This window comes from Anas acuta, chromosome 1 (genome assembly GCF_963932015.1).
Source record: "Anas acuta chromosome 1, bAnaAcu1.1, whole genome shotgun sequence".
In the NCBI taxonomy this organism is placed as follows: domain Eukaryota; kingdom Metazoa; phylum Chordata; class Aves; order Anseriformes; family Anatidae; genus Anas; species Anas acuta.
The window spans coordinates 163062794-163085162 of NC_088979.1; the positions used below are offsets into that span (position 1 = coordinate 163062794).

The 22369-nt window shown below is 34.0% G+C and overlaps 1 protein-coding gene and 1 long non-coding RNA gene across 5 annotated transcripts in view; one reads left to right on the top strand and one right to left on the bottom strand.

Annotated features, from left to right (window-relative positions):
- Nucleotides 1-2521, top strand: part of LOC137849466 (uncharacterized) — a 15126-nt gene extending 12605 nt beyond the window's left edge. The window contains exon 3 of the long non-coding RNA XR_011091903.1: nt 1956-2521. This is a non-coding gene — a long non-coding RNA (uncharacterized lncRNA). The remainder of the gene's footprint in view (nt 1-1955) is intronic.
- The window catches only part of PTPRQ (protein tyrosine phosphatase receptor type Q), a 135183-nt gene that overhangs the window by 82546 nt on the left and 30268 nt on the right, over nt 1-22369 (bottom strand). For all 4 annotated transcript variants that reach the window (XM_068669099.1, XM_068669098.1, XM_068669095.1 and 1 more), the window contains exons 20-30: nt 21397-21623; nt 18870-18939; nt 16332-16531; nt 14808-15057; nt 11239-11367; nt 10350-10496; nt 8643-8815; nt 6373-6583; nt 4458-4610; nt 4159-4338; nt 3294-3401 (exon numbers count right to left, since the gene is read on the bottom strand). In XM_068669099.1, the coding sequence (XP_068525200.1) occupies nt 3294-3401; nt 4159-4338; nt 4458-4610; nt 6373-6583; nt 8643-8815; nt 10350-10496; nt 11239-11367; nt 14808-15057; nt 16332-16531; nt 18870-18939; nt 21397-21623 (1848 nt within the window). The remainder of the gene's footprint in view (nt 1-3293; nt 3402-4158; nt 4339-4457; nt 4611-6372; nt 6584-8642; nt 8816-10349; nt 10497-11238; nt 11368-14807; nt 15058-16331; nt 16532-18869; nt 18940-21396; nt 21624-22369) is intronic.

Here is a 22369-nt window from a genome sequence, read left to right on the forward strand (position 1 = left end):
ACACAAGTGTTTTCTGTTATCCAAATTTTGTCTGATATAATAATATATCTGATTCCAGCAACTTATAATCATACAATGACAGCACAGTTTGCTCCAAAGATCACATAAGGCATGGACAGATGTTTGGAATGCCCAAAACATTCTTATCAAAGTAAGGACATTTGAAAAAACTTTGCATTCATTAGGATAAATCATTTCTGCTTAAGCAACATCAAGAAATTGAATAAATACCACGAGACCCAGTGAAATAAGCCCACAACTCTGCCTAAGTTCATGGCAGAATGGTAACAGAACTCCCAAGAGCTCTTGGATACATCAGCCCGTTAGGTTGTAGTTCACTCAAAATGCTCCACCCTTCAGATCCTCCCTTATTTTCATTTTTCTCATCTCAGAACATGTTTTGGTTATCAAACATCACCATAAAGCAGTTGACTGAAAAAAGTGCAGTATTTTTTTAAAAGCCATATACTCACCAGTTTCAGAAGTTCTCACCAGAAGTGGGAAAGATGACTGATTCCCATGGCCAAGTCTGGTGAATGCCCTTACAGTGATGTTGTAGAGAGTATATGGACTCAGTTCAGTAAGTGATATGCTTGTAGATGAGGCATTTTTAATAAATAAATCATTGGAATCACTGTACAGAACTTCATAGCGAGTTATGAGACCATTGGGTTGTTCAGGTGGTAACCATCTCAGATATATCTCTGTTGCAGTCACATTTACTAACTCTACGTTTTGGGGTGGGGAGTCTGGTTCTGCAATACAGAAATCAAAGAAAAAAAAAAGTCTGAGAAGTTCAGTTAATTGAATATAGGACTGATCTAATAAACCTATTAGATTCTAACACACTGAGATATCCTGATACTGTAACAAAATGAATAGCTAACTGCAGCAAAAAGGCAATAATTTACTTACTCACATTCCTTCTCAAAGTTTTACCACTTTTTAACTTAGTTAATTTCTGTGCCTTTACTTTTTTTTTTTTTTTTTTTTTTTTCCACTAATAAAACTAGACATCTTTTGCATCCCAGACACTTTAGCTTTTCTGGATCTTTTTTCCTTTCATTCACTTACAAATGTATCCAAAAGTTCAGCTTAAAAAACAAAGAAACAAACAAACAAACAAAAATTCAACCTCTTGTCTATTGCTTTCATTCAGATTCATTCTTAAATCTTTATTGGCTTCCTCTAATTCAAGTTCTTTAACTTTGAATGTTATCTTTCTGCTTTCTTCTTAAATAACCACTCATCTTACTTCACTCAACCAACAATTGAACAAGGGAAAGGGACTGTATGCAGCGTAACTGAATTCCCTTTTAGTTTAACAGTTGTTAATTGATAACCCCAAAGACCCCAGTGTAAATCTTGCATACACTGGTGAGAAGGTCAGGCACAAAAAAATTCCAGCACCAGGGCAATGTGTTGGCTAAATCTACTGGCAATGTACTCATGTGACTCCAGTGAGCTCATAACACATGAAGTGTTGAAGGAGTGAGTGGGCTGCACTTATGAATAAGATCAGCTCTGAATGTCAACCTTGATTCCTCTGAAGGCTTCATCGCTTCACCCCTGAAATAACCTCTCTATAAAATAACAACAACAACAAAATGTAGTAAGAACTTAGGATTATACTTTGTGTACATGTACACAGGCATTTCAGAATTTATCTTGAAAGGTTTTTGTGTAAAGGTCTCACAAACCCATTTCATTCCTGATTTCTGAGCCTCTGAATGAAAAACATTAACTGTAATAGATCACTATTCTCTGGATGACAGGACTGCCCACATGGATAACTCCGATGTGAAGAAGCTTAATTTTCAACTGAAATGCATTTTCAATTTATCTGGCATGTTAAAAATATTTAAACACCACAGCATATTATCTTCAATTCTAATATGTCATATCATCAAAGACAGATGTAATGAGTCTTATTTGGAAGTATCTCTCTCTTTCAGGAGTCAAACAAGTTGTAATTGCTAGGTTGGTTAAAGTTAAGAGACATGAATCTCAACACAAATTACCTCAGGAAAACTAAGGAAAACACCGAACAAGATAAGAGTAATTACACAGAGTTTTATAAAAAGGTAAGAATTATCAGGGATTCTCTCTCTGACTTCCCCTAGGTTTGCATGTATCTCTTACCAATGGATGAACTGTTGTCCTGATACTCAGCTTTGAACAACTTTCTGTTATGTTCAGAGGCAGGGAATTGAAAACTTAAAATTTATTTCTGAGAAAAAAGATACATAAATAGGTAATTTTATGTTCTTGTGATATGCCTTTCTTCTGGAAAAACTAACAGTGTAGAAGGATGCAACCTTTAAAAAAAATTAGTAGCACTTTAAGCTTCACTGTTTAATTTGATATTTCGGTTGGCCGGTTACTCATATCATTTAAACCTCATAAATCTCTATAATTTTTAATCCTTCAATCCTTTGCTCTCTTTTATACCCACTTAATTATTCCTCCTGTATGTAGCATATTTGGCAGCTGTGAGAGATAAATGACAATTTGACAATTACCTTCTTTATTACTTTGATAAAAGTTGGAAATAACTCTGTTCAGACCAGTGAAAGTAAAAACCTGATATAAATGAGGAAAGATTAAGTATTAAACTCATATTGCTGCTTTGTAAATCAAATTCCAAGTTCTCTTTGCCAATGGCAACTCCAGCTACTGCACCTTCATGTGTGGATAATGTCTTGCAAAGAAGCAAGCCTCAGAAATCTTTATAAGGTAGTATTATACCTTACATTAAAACTATTGATCAGTCTTAAGAGGGCTAAAGCCCCAAACCTGTATAAAAACAAGCACATATAATACCATTAAAAGCTCACTTTATCAGGAGCTCTGTTTATAGACATCAATATGGCTTCTGAATTGTTGAAAGCTGTGGTTTCTAGATGCTTCAGAAACCAACCTAATTTCCATATGATAACCAAGGGGGAGGGGGGGGTGATTTCAAGTTCCAAAGATAAATTATTATAATTTAGATGGGGTCTAGGGACACACTGTTTTCAGTGAATCTCAGCTCTGCAGCTTTCCTACCTCACCTCTTGGTCTATCAGAGTTGAAATTAGTGGATTCCTGGTCATGCTGCAGGTTTTATAATTATTTCTAGCACTTACCTGAAAATAAGTTGAATAAAGTCACTGACTGATAAAATAACAATTTCAAGAAACATTGATTTTATTTGTATGCTTTTTTCCCCTCCTTAGTTATGTGTCCAGACTTATGAAGAAGTACAAACTTCAATACAGAAATCAAATCATCATTGCAATCAGTGTATTTACCATCTTCAGGAGTTCTCACAAAAACATCATTCTCTTCAGACAAAGCGCTTTCTCCAACCATGGTAGAGGCTGCAACTCTCATTTTATAATTTGTGTATTTTTTTAAACCTTAAAAATAAGTAAAAAACAAATTATTGCTGATGATCCTCTTTGAACATTTCATAGCTTATTTATAAAACTATTAAAATGGATGCTGTTTTAAGACTTTTTGACATAAATTTGCCATCTAAAATTATAATACCATTTATCTGGCTAGAGTCAAATAAGCACTTAGTCAAATCAATAAATTTTGAAATAAGTCAACTAGCTTCGACCCTGTAAATAGCTTTAATTTAGTTGTGAAAACAAGGGATGTGTATGTGTACATAGAAGTATGTGTTTTTATTCTATATGCATCACTCTGTTTAGCACAAATAAACACCCCAAACCCCATTAAGCATGCATTTTCTTCAATTATTATCAAAATTTTCACCTTAAAAGACAAAAAATATTATTAACAGCATACAAATACTGGCTGGGAAGGAGAAATCAAGTCTGAAAAAGTATTATCAATTTAGAAACATTTTCCTGTATGGAAAGAAGAGGCTGAGGAAAAAAATAATGGAAAATCCATTTCACAAATTACTACTTGCTACATTATGTGCCTTATGTAGTCCTCTCCTCCATTCTCACATTCCCTGTATACCTCCCCACAGCAGACAAGTCTGACAGTAGTGTCCCAGCTTTGTTTTCACATGCAGATGTGTTGTGTGTGGATGGGGGAGATTTGATCTATCTGCCTTACAAATGGCTACGTTACATAAAGGTTGCATAAATGATTTTGCATAATATATTTGCAATTATTTTTTATCAAATGGCACTGTACCTGTCATAATTAAGCTGTTGTTTGAAGTTGTTGTGTGGAATGCTCTTTTTGTATCCAGCTCCATTGCATAAATGGTATAATGAATAATTTTCCCATTGGGATTTGCTGGAGGGTCCCAACACAGCAAAACAGAGGAGGAGCTAAGATTCTTATATGATATATTTTGCACTGAACTTGGAACTTCAACAAAAACACACACAAAAGAAAAAAAACAGTAAGTAAAAGAAATTATTAAAAATAGAATAAAATTTCAATGAAAGAAGTTACGTATGTTAACTTATTTCTAAGTTACACATTACCTTGCTCGTGTGTCCTGACTGTGAGAACAGATGGTGGCCCTTCTCCAATAGCAGTGAAAGCAGACACACTGATTGTATAGTCCGTGAAAGGTACAAGACCCTTTATAACATATGACAGCTCTTCAGCCAAAATGTTAATGGCATACTGATTATCTGCAATCAAATGGAGAGAAATAGTTACTTACCTGAAAACCTTTTTTTTCGTTTTTGCATTCTAAACTCAGTTTGACATGATAACCTTGAACTATTTTACTGCAAAAAGAATCAACTTTCATGGCAACTACAAAAATACAAAGAAAATGTTACAGAGCATCTCATAATCAAGGAGTGGTTATTATAGGTCCACTTTCACGTGTGCAATCCTTTCTGCTTTTCAGAGGTCTTCTATGAAGTAAGAATAGATAGATTGGCCTATGTGAAAGAACAAATGGAAGTGAACTAAAAACATGATGTGTACATTGAGAAATATCTCAAAAAAAAAAAAAATAAAGAGAGAAATGTCTAGGAACTAGGAAAAAGCAATCTTCCTATACTTCCAAGGACACTGGAACATAGCTCCGAACACTGGCTCCTAAGTTGTTGATGTTTTTGGATTTATTTATTTATTTATTTTATAATTTAGGAAAAAAAAAATAAATTAGGAAAGACAAATTCTTTCCTCTTTACCCTCTCAATTGTGCTGTAACAGCTATACTTGAAATGGCTCCCATCACATATACCTTCACTCTGGTATTTTTAGCAGAAGAGTTGGGATCAGCAAAATGAAGAAATTATGCATATGTCCACAAAGAGTTTTCAGTGTATCTGTGATAAAGTTCAAAGTTGGCAGCAACCCAGCTGTGCTAGCCAAAATCCTCCAGTGCAAGGAGCCATTACACCACTGCAATGTGACAAAGTCTGGGTACACATATCTGAGCATCAGGTTAAAAGTTTTGCAAGATCAGCATTAAAATGGAGGCATCTAAAAATCAGCAAGCACTGTTGAAAACTTGGCTGTCAACAACTTTACTGTAACTACTATAATAGTTGTGTACTAGATTACAACAGATGCTGTCTGAAATCAATTTTTCAGCAATATAGACATATTTTAGCAACTGACTAGCTCAAGCTGAATGAGGTGGTAAAAAGAACACTCACATTTTAAGCACCATACACTTTGTATGACAGAGGAGATCCTTTAGGATTAAAATAGTAAAGAAAAATTCCACTTTAGTTTACATTAATGGATATAATTCTGGTCTTTGATGGTGGTATATATGGAGAAATTCAATGATTTTAAAAGTGCATTCAGAATATAAAAAATTGACTGTCTACTGTTCAAAACTCTCATTGTAAAAAATGGCAGTAGTATCTTAAGCCCCTGCTTGTCAACTGTGGCCTGCTTAATGATTTGTAAATATCCATACTTAGAAAAGAAACACTGTTCCATTGATAATACAGAACAAGTGTACAGGCTAATGACATCACCATGTCATGGGGTCATCTCCACCTGTTTGTCACCCATATAGCAAAGTTGTAACTTTTTGACCTATTTACCTTCACTGACATTTGAAAACCTATTAGTCAAAAGGCTTAGAGAAATCAAGGTCTCTGAAGGGCTTGGAGATATGTTAATCCCTGACAATCACACCTGCTTTGGCAACTGTAATAACTGATTGTCTATGCAGCTTGGCTGATGGCTTTCGGGTGCTCCTTTCACTAGGAAGAAGGTCAGCTGGGTGACAAGGGGCTAGTTCCTGCCTGTGTGGCCTTCCCATTTGCTTCAGAAAGTTATTCAGTAGTAAAAAAATCTGACTCCAGCAAATGACCCATTCATAATTTGCTTGAACCATGTGCTAAAGATCATATTTGGGACAGTGATGGGGGGTCCTTTAGAGAAAAGGAGCAGGCAGAAAAATATATTAAAATACCTTACCCAAAGCAGAATGTAATTCCACAGCTCCATTTATAGTAGGCAAATTATCACCAGATACACTAGTAAATACTACTGGGGAAGCTGTCTGAATACTGGAAAACATTTCAGCAGAACCTTCGTATAATTCATTGGCTGTTTCCACTGAATTTGAAATGGCAGAAGGCTTAATGATTTCATTTATCATGTATGGTTCCAAAGTATCGATCAAATACTAAAAATTAGAAAGATATAAAAAAATCACAAGTCTTGTCAACGTTATATTATTTAATCCATGTTATATATAGTATATAATTATGTATTTGTCAACTTTGCAATATTTATACACTATATTGTAATGAATTTTGCAAAACAATATTTCTCATGAAAAAGCTCAGTTGCTAGTAGCTTAACATTTCTGTTCATTTTAAAAATTAAAAAAACAAACAAAAAAACCCCAACAAAACACAACACCAAATGCATTTTTTAATTTCTTAATATTTCTTAATTTATGGGTTTACATTGCAATAAAACTGCTATTCTCCCATGTTTTAGAGAGAGGCCTTTAAATTTAATGCTATTATCCTTAGAGATACAATGAAAAGACATATTTGGGTTTGGGAGTTTTCTACTATACATATTCCAAAACAAGGTTGAAGATACAGAAAAGAAGAAGGTTTCAAATGCTCCTGAAGAAAAAGAATAACAGGTTGATTAGGTTGATCAGAGGAAAGAATATTCCTGTGTGGCCTTTGAGTGAGGGAGAGATGAGAAGGAGATAAGGAGAAAAATAGAAGCCAATGAAATAAAGAGGTGAGGGAAAATAAGTGAGTAAATATGAGGAAAGGGAGAATGAAAGGAAGGCAAAGTCAGTAGGACAGCATGGACAAAAGACAAAGTTAGAAAGGGATGGGAGTAGATATAAAGGGAGCAACAACTAATATGAGAGGAACAAAGAAAGCTGAAAAGACAGAGGCTAGAACATACATGTAGGTACAAAATGGTGTGTAAGCACTAGATCATTATGCCCCTTCAGAATCTGGGACCTAATCCAGGACTATAGTGTCTCTAAATTGTTCTGCTGTCATCTGTGAATACTCCCCACTTGCACATATGGCCAAATTCACTGCCAGAAAGAGATGCTTTTACAGTGATGTAATTAATACACATTAGCCCTCTCCCTACAGACCCCAGGTGGAAAGATGGCAAAGCAGCTTTTTTAACCACTGTAACTAGGTGGGATTGACCACAGGCAGACACACAGCAAAAATCTCACCTAAGTACCAACAGGTAAAACCTATATGCACCTCATTTTCACATACATTTTATAGGAAAATAGTAAACCCCATGGAAATATCATTTGCCTCTGAGGCTTTTCCATTTGAGATAACAGCCTTTCGTTCCTAAACATTGTTGAGTGCTATTATCAGTGTGTTTCCAACAGCTGAAATCCTGTAGATGCTCTAAAGTGTGGTCAACGGAGTTCCAAATGAGGTAATGTTTGTTATGATTTTTTTTTTCCTTTAATTAGAAAATTATATTCAATAAAGCACATGTGATTCTGAACTAAGAACTCAAAAATAAGGAAATCCCAGCATTAAAACATGTCTGTGCAGATAATTTTCATCTTTTCTGTGTCTGTATAATTAAAGATTATATCACAGTAGAGTCATATACTTTCACTTTCCAAGGACCCCAGCCTGATTTAATGAATGGATCTTTATCCTCATTTTTTTCCCCCTACTCCTTTTTTAATGTTTGGCTCCAGGGCTCTATTTAATGTATACCGTTCAACTTGAAAGCAAACTCCTTCACTGAGCTCTGCATTAAGAACTTAGATTATGTGTTAGATCTGTGCTTGGGTGGTTATATATTGATCTAGGCACCTACATCCATACTCCTACTTTTAGATCTGCTAAGAACTATTATGCTGCAAAGAACTAAAGGGCTAGAAGGGAAAATAAGATTGATGGCTATTGCAACCTGCCTTCAATAGCCAAGAAATTCTGGATATATTTCTCCAGAAATTATTTGTTTTTCATGTAGTACAAATAGCAGTATTGATAAAACAAATAAACAAAAAACAGACAGAGGAAGAGGGTGGCATGGAGAAGGTGAAGGTGAAATTTAAATGCATTGAGAACTCATCTGTGGTGGTAAATTCCACATTCTGAGTGGAATAAGAATAAGGCAGAGGACCAAATTCAATCTAGCAAGGAAATCTGTATCAATATATATATATATATATATATATATATATATATAAATCAGACAAACAAACAAACACTAAATACCTTATTTTTTCCATTGAGAATAGTGTTTTCCAGAGTCACCTCTGTTTCTTGCACATGCACTTTAACTCTGTACTGGGTAATGATCCCATTTGGTTGTTGTGGCTTCCTCCAAGCAATTTTTATATATGTGGCTTCCACTTCCACTAAATGTAAATCTGATACAGCACCTGGGACTAAATATTCAAGAGGAAAAATGATTTAATTAAACATCTCTGATTAGTACAAGCTTTCTCAGCACTGTAAGCAAAGTACAATAGGGATTTCTCTGATTAGTACAAGCTTTCTCAGCACTGTAAGCAAAGTACAATAGGGATTTCGTCAAATTTTATGTCCCTATCTTCTGAGTTGCTCCTGTACAGGTAGAAAGTTACTTCACATGTTTGTTTTGTCAAGCAAGTTATATTTCTAAAAATATGCACACTTTTTTTTCCACATATATGATAAGTTATGATATGATATGCATATTAATAAAATCTTTTAAATTTAAATCAGGGTAGCTCTACTCAAGTCAGTGCACTGGAAGTAAGCAGGCCTTTACTTGCTTACTAAGTATGGAATCTTGAGTATATCAACAATGAAAACTTAATTCTAAATTCAATACCATACCAAGAATGAAGTTAAAATCTGAAAAGAAAACATAATGCATGTGATATGTCTTGTTCATTTCAGGTTTATAATGACTTTAGGTTCAATTTCTTCTTTAACTATGCAGTACTTTACAAAGGACTGCCAGAGTTTCAGAAAAGTTTTTATTGTATTTATATAATGATAAAAAAATCCCCCAAATATACCACAGAAAAAGATAAAATTGAAATTATTTGCATATTGAAGGTTTGCATATTCCATGTTAATTTAGACATTAGACAATCCATGTCACTCAAAACAAAACAAAAAATTTGGCTTCTGACAGTGATTTTAGACAGAAGATAAGCATTTCTGTACTGAGCTGGGTCATCTCAGGAAAGTGACTCTAAGACCTGACTAAAGCAAATACTTCAGGAACAAATGCATCAGATAATGACAGGTGTTACTCCTGCTGTTACACCTTAATAGCAAGCTTTGCAGCAAGCACTGATGAAGAGATTTTCTAATTTTTTTCTCTCTAACATAATCATAAAGATAACTATGTTGAAGTCAACGATATATTGCATAGCGACTCCCAAATTTTTCTGGTTGAATCCTCAGCTGCAGAGCAGTACTTCTGTACAATCTCACATATATATAAGACAAAACAGCATTTCTACTGAGCAAAGGACTGTCTCCTGATGAGCGAACTACTGGGAGCCAAAACTCCCAAATCATAGCGTAGACGGCTCTGGGGCAGAGCTAACCACTTGGTTGTCCCAGGAAAGGATCTCAGTGTTGCATCTGCCTCAGAGCTGCACTCTGTGAAGGTGGCTACCTTCGAAACTGGTATGAGACCCTGGATTTAGAGAAAATTAGTCAAACAAGATGTTCAGGGTTGAAGAAAGCAGCCGTGGTGGATTTCCATAGTTATTTCCCTACCACTTGCTGCCATCTAACGACTAGAAGGGTGACCTGCAATTTAATTACCAAATTAAAAAACACTACTTCCATTCAGGTAGAAAATACTTTTCTTTTACAATAACACGCCCATTCTTTCTTTTGAACGGTACCTAAAGAGCTTTAAATGAGAAACTGACATCAGTTATTTACAGTCTATTTACTTCATTTATTTAAACTTACCATCTGCAGGAGTGAAAACTGTAAGGCTAGTCTTTGGTCCCACCCCAGCACTTGTCTCTGCACCAACATACACATTATATGTTGTAAATGGTACAAGGTTATGGAATACAAACTTATGATCTTTTGTGCTGTTATCCAGAATATGTCCTGGAATGAAAAATAAAAAGAATCTAGCTCAAATATATAAAAAATCCACCTTTTGCTTATACTGAATATAGCTACTGTCTAGGATGATGAAAAGTGAAGTTTGTTTCTGGAAAAGAAAATTTGGCATCAGCCTCATTGGAAATAAGACTGATTGCCTGAAGAAAAAGTAATCAAAGAGGTATAGGTTTTAAGAGGAGGGTTTTTGTTTGTTTATAAATTAATTCAACTTGCTTTTCCTGTATGATCCCATAAAAGCATTAGTATATAGCTCGTTGACTTCTTTAACTATATGTAGATATGTAAGATCTTAACTATGTCTGAGTTACAAAAAAATATAAAAACACCAAAACAGACTCATATAGTTGATTGTATATTACACAAGGATGAAAATCCTCCAGAAATATTTAGCAGAAAGAGGAAAGAGTAAACATAAGTTAAAGAATGTTTTGAATATATAAGCCTCCTAATTAAGCTGTGAGGTTAGCCTGTCGTTTCTCTGAAAGACTGAGGAAAGCTGATTTTCTCCACTCTTAAGAATATCTAAAGCAAATTTAATTGTGTACCTATCCTTTTAAGGGAAAAGCCTGCCCATTATAAGTTATCTAAGAATTCCTAACAATTTTAATAATGAAAAGCAATGCTTTCAAATATTCATTATTGACTGGTAGTGACAATAAGAGTGACAGTGTAAAGAAAAAATCACAAAAATATAAATGAAACAAAAACATCAATTCAAACTTACCAGATGGCCCATGCAGCTCAACTCTGTAACCAAATTTTCCTGTTACAATGGTTGGTGGGTCCCACGTCACTGAGAAAGACTTTGCTGTAATGTTGCTCTTGGCAAAATTTTGTGGTGGATCTTCTGGAACTTAAACAATATTGGAAAAAGTCTTTGAACATAAAATAATTGAGATTAGGATTTCCAAGAACCACATATCAGACAATTCATTTTAAACATAAACAATAATGTGCTGAAGGAAAGTTACATTAAAAGCACAGCTCATTTAAATGGCTATTTTTTATTTCATTTATTTTTAGGCTTATGCTTGTGAAAGATATCAAGAGAGCTGGTAGTATGCAAATAATCGTTAAAAGATAAAGGGATTCTATCAGGTTTAACATGGACTTTATCGTGAAACAGATTATATACAGAAGATGCTCAAATAGTATCTTGATGCTCAGCACTGTAGAGATCACATTGGTAAGATTTTCTTCCCTGAACATTTTTTAACCCCATATAGAGTACATCACATAGATTTCTGACAGCACTATTATACCGTAATACCGTATTATCCAAAAATGCAAACCCAGTAATGATTAAGACTGCAAAAGCATTTCACATTATCTTTTAATGGAATTATTCACATAAATTACATGAATCATAAACTCAAGTGATTATGGAATTCAATCCCTGTCCTTTCTAAGGCATACCTTCCTTTCTAAAGCATACCTTCACAAGCTAAAGAGAGATTATCACTGAGATGGAAAACCAAATCCAAAGACAACTAAAGGAGGTGCAATTCTTTTAATCCATATAGAGTTAAAATAAACCTGATTTGCAAAAATGCTGCATACCCCCCCCCCAAAAAAAAAATAAAAAAATTACCGAAACTGCTTGATACAAATTACTATGAAAATCTGGTCTTCATATGTCATATATGAGATTGGATATATGGATATATGTGGATATACAAACTGATCCTTCAAAAAATATTCACACAATTCCATTAAAAAGTTCTGTGTTTTTTTTTTGTTTGTTTGTTTGTTTGTATGTTTTGTAAAAACAAATTTCCTAAAATATTGACCACATTAGAGATGGCCGACACATTTTGATTTTTCTGTACAGATGGAAAAGTTAATTTAGACCATTTTTTCAATTGTAGACCATTTTTTCAAGTTCTAAACATTTTTCTCTTTGTAGAAACATCCTCCCTTGACAGCCATCACAGCTGGGTTTTCAGAGAACATGCTGTAATGTAATTCATATTTAAAAGAAAAGCAACTTCTTTAAAGCATTTTAAAATGTATTATTATAAAATCAAAGCCAGAAAGGTACCATCTTTGTCAAGAACATAGGAGAGCTTCAGCATGGCTCTGAAAATTCTGGTTGGAAGGGACAAAAACAATTTTCAGCATTTTAAAAGAAAACATCACTGAGCTATACTATACTATACTATACTATACTATACTATACTATACTATACTATACTATACTATACTATACTATATATACACTATATATACACTATATATACACTATATATACACTATATATACACTATATCTATACTATACTATATATACTATACTATACACACACACACACAGAATCTCTAGGTTGGAAGAGACCTCAAGATCATCGAGTCCAACCTCTAACCTAACACTAACAGTATACTATACTATACTATACTATACTATAGGGATATATCATTTTTCTTGTGCTGCCAGATAGGTATGACAACAAATCAATGCCATTTTCTTGTGTGAGCAAAGTGGTATTTGAAACAAATGCACTCTCCATCCCACCACCTGCTAACACAAACCCATCAATTCCTCTTCCTTCAGCCTCACCTCAAACAATCAAGTCATGTACTGAGATGCAAGGTTTTGGCCATAGGAGAAACTTGCACCTTGGGGTGCTAGCTGGTGTGACTCTAAAGATATTCTCAAAAGAATAAGACATTTGAAAAAAGGGAAGTGGATTTCAGTAATTGCAGAGAGACTGGATGATGGTGCTTGATATTGGAGGAGGTGGTGGGATGTTACAATAATTGCAAAACAACATTCCTAAATCATAGTTTTACTATGTAGGCTGGATCAATATCCATTCCAACATATAAAGATATCTTTCACATCAAAACAAAGGAAAGTTAAGTCTGTAAAAATCATGAGGCAAAACATCTATTATTTCATAATGCCTTCCTAACAAATCACCAGCCAATGTTATAATCAGCTTCAGAAAAGTATCCTTAGCATGCACGCATGCAGAACTCAAAGGGAAAGATTTTAGCAAGCACCTGAATGTTCATGAGGTAAAGACCCAATACAGGTGGATTCAGAAACTTGCGTGCTTCTAAGAGGAAAGACTTACTAAGCTGGTGGCAGGGGTGCTGGTGGGTCACCACCACCCACATAGACCAGTAACCAACTTCCCTTTTCCCAGACCATGCATTAATGGAAGAACTCTGGTTGTAAAGATAAGTACTGATAAGGTCCAAAGATCTCTTCGGTTGACACCTTTCTGTGTATTTCTGTGTATTTGGCAGAACCAAGCCCTACAGCATAAGCTTTCCAGTACTTCCCAACATTTTGTTATTACCAGTGCACCTATCTTAGGAAGCTGATAGGATGAAAAATGAACTGGACAGCAGCTCTGCAAATGTTAGAACAGAAACAATCCAAAACTTCATTATCCCCAGACAGAACTGAAAACAAAGGGTATTTTAATTCTAGCAAAGCCATTCGAATGAACAGTGCTAGAAGAGAATTACATTTATTTTCATCTGAACAGTACTATGAATTTTGGATGTATGAAAGAGTAACAGTAATATCAAACTGAATCAGGCAAAAGCTGGATGTTAAAGAAGTAAAAAAAAGTAAAAAAAAAAAAAACAAATAGCCAGAACAGCGTTCCTTTAGAAACATACATTTTTGGTATGGCTGTATTAATAGTGTTGCCCACTACCTAGGGGCAATTGGGGCAATTACAAAACTTCTTCTGGATGACCTTCACTTTCAATTCTAAATTCTGAGTATTGTGAATATTCCAAAAACCACCTTTCCTAGTGATTAGAGATTTCTTCAGCACTGAACAACTTTCCGCAACAGATCCAGACTGAGGAACCATGGGAAAGGAGTTTTCTCTATACTGCTTGTTTTTCCACAAAACCAAAAAAGCTTTAATTTCATTGCTATGTATACAACACATATGCTTTTTGAATACTATACCTGATACCTGTTCCCTTAATTTTTAATTCTCCTTCCATTGTACCATTAATAACTGCAGTTCCTGAATTATCCTTAGTTTTCATAAAATTAAGGAGGAAAAAACAATAACTATCCTAGGCATATTTGATTTAACTTTTCACAGTAACTGAACTCCTACCCACTGTATAGTGTTAAATACATTATGTACTCTTTCTGTTGATTTCATCAACTTAAAAATTAGGTAACTGCATGCATCTAAGTGTGTGATACAGATAAAGAAAGATTCAAACTGAAGTATATTGTAACATAAGTTCAAGTTGATATTTTGCATGTTTTCCTACAAATCTGAAAACTTCCTTTCCTTTTGAAAGCAATATATACCTGATTCTGGTGTCCGGACAATTGCACTATCAATGTAACCTGCTTCAGTGGTAACTGCAGAGACTTCAAAAAGATAGGTGGTATATGGTCTCAGGTTAGTTATAACAAAACTGATCGGTTCATTCCAAACAGAGCTCATTTGACTAGATGCCTCTGTACTTGACGCAACTGTAGTCCTTGAAGGAATTGTGGATTTGCCAAAAGTAGTTGAAGGAGTAGTAGTACTCCACAAAAATGATTCACTGTTATCCTAATAAGACAAAATATGAAATATGATAAACAGAAATTATACAATTGTTAATAAATACAGATCAAGAAAGGCAGACACCCTTTGAAACAAAATCTATTGTAACTGGTTCTTATTTTTATACTTCAATACCCAAATTAGTTTATCATTTCATTAGGTGATATTGCTAGTACATCTTGTTAGTGACAATATTATAGTTTCTGCCCTTATCCCAAAATATTTCAAACATGATTGAACAGAAGCAACTCTTTAGGCTCTATTTAATTATTCACAGATTCAAGTTTTAGCATTCAGACTCTGTCTCTCAAAAAAAAAAGCCCCCCTAGCAAGGTCTTTCTATGTATATATACATTTCTATGTATATATGTATCATATATGTTGTTTGTGTATACATATATATAGAGAGAGTGCATATATATGTGTGTATAAATATACAAACCACATATATGTAACAGGTAAGACCAGACAGGGGTTTCCTGATCCATACTGCCAGCTCTGTCAGCTCTAAAAAATTGATAGACACTACAATAATCAATGCTTATGATTCAGTAGTTGGTAGTCTCAGTGTTAAATAAAATCAGCAAAACGTTGTGAGCATTCACAATGCTTAAAATGATCTTGAAAATAAAATCTGAAACCCAAGTCCTGATAATTTTTGTCATTAAAAACTGCACTTTTCAATAAGTACTAAGTCTAGCATCCTGAAAAAAAAAAATAGGCAATTTAACATCCTACACAACACTTTGTTCCACATAAAGGAGAAAAGGAGAATAAGGGCTGGAAAGAAGAATTTTCTTCAAGAAATTCTGAAAGGTGTGCACTGATTGAAATTCAGGTTGAAATCCAATGGATAGTCAGAATTCTTAAAATAAACATTCATTGACAATTTCTGAACAACTTGATCTACAAACATTTTTAAAAAATCACTTTGCTAATTCTAGTTCTTTTTATATTGTTATGAAGAAGATTTAAATAACGTTGAAATTTGATACACAAAATAGAGCACAACTTATACAAAGCATTATCAAATTATTTATAACAATAAAATATTAACAGTTCTATGTGTCCTCCCTGACCAAAACAATGAATTCTTGACTTTCCAAAGTGAAAAGGTTTTCCTTTACCCATTATATCCTGCCTTGGGCCTAACTTTGTAAAAAAGTTGGAATTGCTTTGGAAAGCAAGCCTCCAAAAATTTTTAGGTCTCAAAATGCAAATTTAAAACTATTTCCTATAGCTTGAGTCTATTTCTAATTTAAAAGGTTTATAGCACTTACATTACATTCTGGTAACCTCCCAGACAGAAGGTCCTCTACTTTAACCAAGACATCTTTCACTACAATTCCACTTCTTGCATGTTTCACACTAATCTTGAAACTAGTTATCTTTCCATTTGGTTGCCGAGGGAGAAACCAGATCAGATTTACAGCTGAATGATTTAAGGCTTCAACTGTGAGATTCACTACTTTACCTGGAGCTTGAAAACAAAACAAACAAAAGCAGTGAGACATACTTTTCTTCTCAGGAAATACTTATTTCAGAAACAGATCTACCATGATCTAAAATGAATTTCATTACCATTTAGTACTATAGTATCCAAGGAACCTATTATATTTCAAAGATTTCTGCTTTCCTGTTTTCATTAAGTAACTTCTAAATAATCATTTAAGCTAAACAAATGAAAGAAAGGTCTGTTTGAATATGTTTTTTACTCAACTATCCAATCTACTATCATCTATTCAACTCCACTTCCAAACACTAGAAAATAATAGCCATTTTTATTATGCCATTTCTAGGCTCTTTACTCTAGAGCAAAGAAATACCAATTCTTCACAAACATACTTAAAATAGGTGATATGCAAACAAGTACTTTTCTTTCTAGTTTAAGTGACGAATATAATTATGGTAATTAGTTTGGTAAACTTAAAAATATTCTTTGCAGAAGTAACTGATCTACCGTGTCAGAACTAGCAAACAATTTTATTCTATCCGAAAGAAATTAAAGTATAAATACTGACCTCTTTTTCTCAGTTTAAGAGCATATGACAGTATTGGGTGTTCTATTTTACTTTACCTGCATGATCTTTTCAGCTGGATACAGATTTTTGGTAGCTTTAAAATATTCAATTTAATTTGAGTATTCACTATTACCACAAAAATTGTGTTCTTTGTATCAATGACAGTTTCCAGGACCTTGTTTCAGAACTTTTTTATTAAGCACAGCACAAAGGAATGGGATTTGGAATCTAAACAAGATTTTTACATGTAGATGCTGTCTGAGCTTTCCTTTGAATTAAAGTACTGCAGGTGTCTGAGCCCTGTTTAGATGGCATGGGCAGTAACAGCTCCTGTGACAGCCAGCCTTACTACTGTGAAGAAAAGGGTTATGCTGCCTTAAAAATATATACATATACAAATGTTCACAATTACAGATCTTCCACTGCTTAACTGAGACAAATCCTCCATGCCTTGTGTTTTGCTCTTGCTTAGGCCCTGTCGAATTAGGGTCTTATTTCTAGAGTTATTTTCTAGTTTTTTACTCCCCTGGACTACAGCCTTTTTATTTAAATAGTTTTAAACAAAGTTTTATCTTCTGGTTAATTTTACTATTTTGAACTGTATACGTTTATTTTGATTAAGATGTTGGGATTTCTTTAACCATCACAGGGAGAATTAAACAAAAAAAAATAGTATCAGTGACACATAACTTTCACCTACAATTTTAACAGACCGTCCAGTTACAATAAAAATAAGCATTTTTACCCTTAATAAAAATGTGAGCAGAAAGCATAAAAGAGTTAAAAGCTAATGTTTTCATATGGAAAAATGCTAGTGTTGTCCTCTGTCAAATGAGTAAATGGAGCCCACTGAAATCTGGTTTTCTATGACCAATGAATTACAAAGAGTAGTGAAGAAAAATGATTTGCATAGCTCCACTAGGTAAGCTCGCTACCCCTTCTCATACTCGGTTTCATAATTCATTGTGAAATCTCTTGCAGAGTAGTAATTTCCTGCCATTAACTGAGGTTTGACAGTGCGTAGTTTGCCCTGCTACAGAACCAACTGTGAGTCCTAAAGAGAGAGGGACAGTCACCACCATGGCAGCACAAATTCTATACTTCACTGAGACTCGTTCATCCCAACATAACTGGCCTGGAGCCAGCTCTTTGGCCAAGGTTCTGCTGTTCCTGGAGTGCTCCAAAGAGCAAGACCACAAATACTAAATTAATTATGGAAATTTAGACTAGAACTGTATCTCTTTTTAGTCTTCAAAAGCATCAAATCAAATTTTCATTTCAGTTATGCCTTTTATTATTTTTTTTTTCCTTCAGAACTAATAAGTATAAACTTAGTAGAATATATTCTGTGCTGGGCTTCTTAGAAAAGGTACTCGATTCCAGCACTAACCAAATAACAGCTTGACACAAGGAGTCAATATAAGTACTCCCAGTCTCCTAGTACTGCTGCAGGCAACAGCTGATGGATTGGCTTCATAGATCGTTCTGCTCTCCTGTGATCCTGCTTTCTGGGAGCAGCCTACCTAGAAATTTGCATAGGAAAAAAAAAAAAAAAGAAAGAAAGAAAGGAAGAAAGCTTTGCATATGAGAAACCCTCGTATGTGCACACCCTAAATGCTGTTACTAGAAAATAAGATAAAATGCACCTTTTCTAGTAAGTGAGGAAATACAGTAAGAATTGTGATTTTCTTCAAAATATATCAAAATTTGTTCAAGTATAAATTATGGAATGTCAGGAATATTTTATTTGAACAAATTAGAGCAGCTCTATTTAATGAACAAGTCTATTAAAATTACCACTTTCTGCAGTCTGAAAAAGAAAAGGATCACTAAATACTCCAAGGCCAGCACTGTTCTCAGCAGCAACCTAAAGAAGAAAAAAAAAAAAAGAAAAAAAAAAAAGAAGTCTAAGTAGAGAACCTATAGGATGTATAGTGTCATGGACCAAACATACAAAAGTTTGCATGTGTTAGCTACACACACTGATTAGCTTTGAAAATGAAATTACACCATTAGCTTTTAGAGATCACTGACACACAGTGACATTATATCAAAATTTTCAAAAACGTTTAAAAAGGACAAATTTTATTATGTGAATAACGCAAGTACTCTACAAAGTTCAAGTAGCAGTAATTCACATTTTAAAGGAATATTAATGTCCATGCTTTGAAGCATAATGTTGCCAGTAATTATTTGAAGTTTAGGAAACATCTCACTTGACTGTACATTTTCACAAAATGAGCAATAAGGTGTTCAAAATTATCCGTAACCCTCAAGCATTTAACAAATCATCACTTTTATCTGCTATTTCTCTACAAATGATTCTTCTTCAGAGATAAAGAAACAAAATTAAGACTGTACTGTCACAAACAGATTGGAATGTTCAAAGATCATAAGAAGTTGACTACATTCAATTTTACTGCCATAGTATTTACCAGAAGGAATTTAACAAGACCAAACCAGGTACCCTAAAACAATAAAGGATTTTCACCTAAGTGAAAATCAAGAGGTACTTTTGATTTTTACACAACCAACCATCTCTCCACCTCCCCTACAAAAAATAAAAAATAATCATTTTTAAAAAAAACACCAACAATTACAGTAGACAAGGAAAATGCAATAGTTCTTTTTGGCTACATCTTTGAGGTAGAAAAAATGTTTCCACCTGAGTGGTTATTGACTCTGTGAGCTTGCTAGCAGGTCAGCCATTCAGGAAGCCCACCAAAGCAGCAGATAATGTAATGGTCTTCAGCTTACAGACTTTCACTTAGTCATGACAAAAGCCATGTGGTCCCTGCTAGGCAGATGTTGTTGGGTCACAACTCACTTTCATGAGTCAAATTCTGCTTTAAGATCAATGTTTAAAGCATGAGCAATTAGAAGAAAAGCCTCCCATACATATCAAACGAAGGCAAATTATTGCTAAGTGTGTGATTTGAAAAGTATGTTTTTTTCTAGAAAAAAAAAATCATACAAAGCAAAGAAATGAATTTGCAAAACCTTTAATAGTGAATCCCACATAAGTGCTACTGAGGCACTCAGAATTGTAAACCGAACTCTTAATAGCCTTATTTATCTGGATGAATTAATTTGCTTACAGTCTAAATTATATTCTAAATACTACATATTTAATAGTAGCTGAATTTTATTTTATTTTATTTTAATTTTCTATATGATCAGAGGCAGGAGATCAAAGAATAAATATTCCTGCAGCTGTGGATATAGAGGCTTTTATCAACATGGTCATCACTACTAGATTCACAGTGAGCCTGAGAACCTTCCTACCATAGCAAGCCACCATTAGATACCTACTTTCTTACACATGTACACCACCTTTACAAAGGATCACTGGCATCACAAGGTTATATCAAAACATGTTATTTCTTTCCATCTTTTACACTAAAAAGAAGCACCTATCCAAGGTTCTTATGAAAGAGGAAGTCAGGTGAAGAAGTGCATGGCTAATATTGCCATGAGAATAGTAGTTCATTTCTGTCCATCTGAAGTCATTTGTTCTTGAAGAATTCAGAGATGGATCAGGAGTCCCTATTCTCAATGTAAACAAATTCCACATAAAGAACTCATGAAAATACATGTACTGATTTTCACAGTAGATATTCCACATGAATATCTAGGCAATAAAATCTATGGGAAGGAAATGGAAAAGTATGATATTTTCTTTATTTCAGGACATGACACTAGGTAAAACACTTGGGCTTAAGGAAAGCAGGCTAAGGTGTCTACAGGCCACATATAAATACATATTCAGGCAAGAAAACACCTTCTTATTTCCTTAATTCTAAAATCAAAGAAAGTCTGGACGCCTACCTGTGCAGCCTGCTCTAAGGAACCTGCTTTGGCAGGGGGGTTGGACCTGATGATCTTTCGAGGTCCATTCTAACCCCTTCAATTCTGTGATTCTGTGAATTACATACCAACATGCTTTTCTGGATCTGGTTGAGGTGTTTTGGAAATCTATGCATAACATCCAAAATGCATCAGTGGTTTGAAAGATTAAATCTCAATGAAAATGAAAGATTTAGACATTTTTGAAAATTCTAACCTTTACTCTTTACCACATAATGTTGTATGTTTATAATATATTAACAGAATAAACTGTTTTAGAACAGTTTTGGCTGGAAATTATTTAAAGTGTACTTAAAAAACACTACAGTAAACAAATACCTGACTAATATATTTTGTTATATGGCAACAGTAATTAGCAATGCACTTCAGAAAACACTGTATGCATGCACCATAGCCTCACACGCTGTAAAACTAGGCATAATTCAATAGTAATAAAAGGCATTTATAAAGCTTTTACCGTAATTTCATAAGTTGTCCCAGGGTTAAGATTGGTAAGAAGAACTTCCAGACTATCTGGTTTTGTTGTGACCTGTGTATATGCTGTTTGCATCCATGGGCAGACCTCTTTATATTTAACAGTATAGGAAAGAATTCTCCCATTTGGACGCAGTGGTGTATTCCATGACAGCAGAATTCCAGCAGAGCCCACTCTTTCACCTGCAAGAAATACAGGGGGCCCAGGATCTAAAATAAAATAAAACAAAATAAATAATATGTAGAAAAAAAGTAATTAATTAAGTTTCCAGATAATAAAGACACCTTTAAGTTACTATAGAGAAAATAAATAATTTGCTAGAATAAATAAGATAAACTACTGAAGACTAACATATGGTTTAAAAAGAACCTTTTTTTTTTCAAGCTAGGGTACTGTTACAAAAATGATTAAATAAATTTTGGAACACCAAGAACATTCTTTTGTAAGAATGGAAAAAATGTAGTGCTCAATATCTTAATGGAAAAAGTAGAGTTTAATGCCAATTTAATATTTCAGACAATCTAGAAAGTTTCATTACAGTTCTTTAATTTTTTTTTTTTTAATGCATTCTCTTGCAATACATGTCTAATATGGCTACATTTTTCTGACACATCTCAGAAGCCTACTACTATATGTATAAATTGAACTACGGATATTACTATGTGATGCTAACAAATTTTTCAAAAGCTTACAAAAGTTGTTCTTCTTTATGTTTTGTTTTGTTGCCTTTTCTTTCTTTCTCTCTCTCTTTCTTTATAAATAACCAAGCTAATGGATGAATACAATTACTGCTCACATCCAGTTTCTCCTAAAGTACCCGTCAGAGAAACTTTCATGCTCCCATAGAAAACCTTCAATTCAGTACCTTTTTTTACAGTTAAAGAAGATGAAAAATTCTGATGATTATTCAAAGAAAGCATAGTTAACAAACAATAAAATAAAATAAAATAAAATA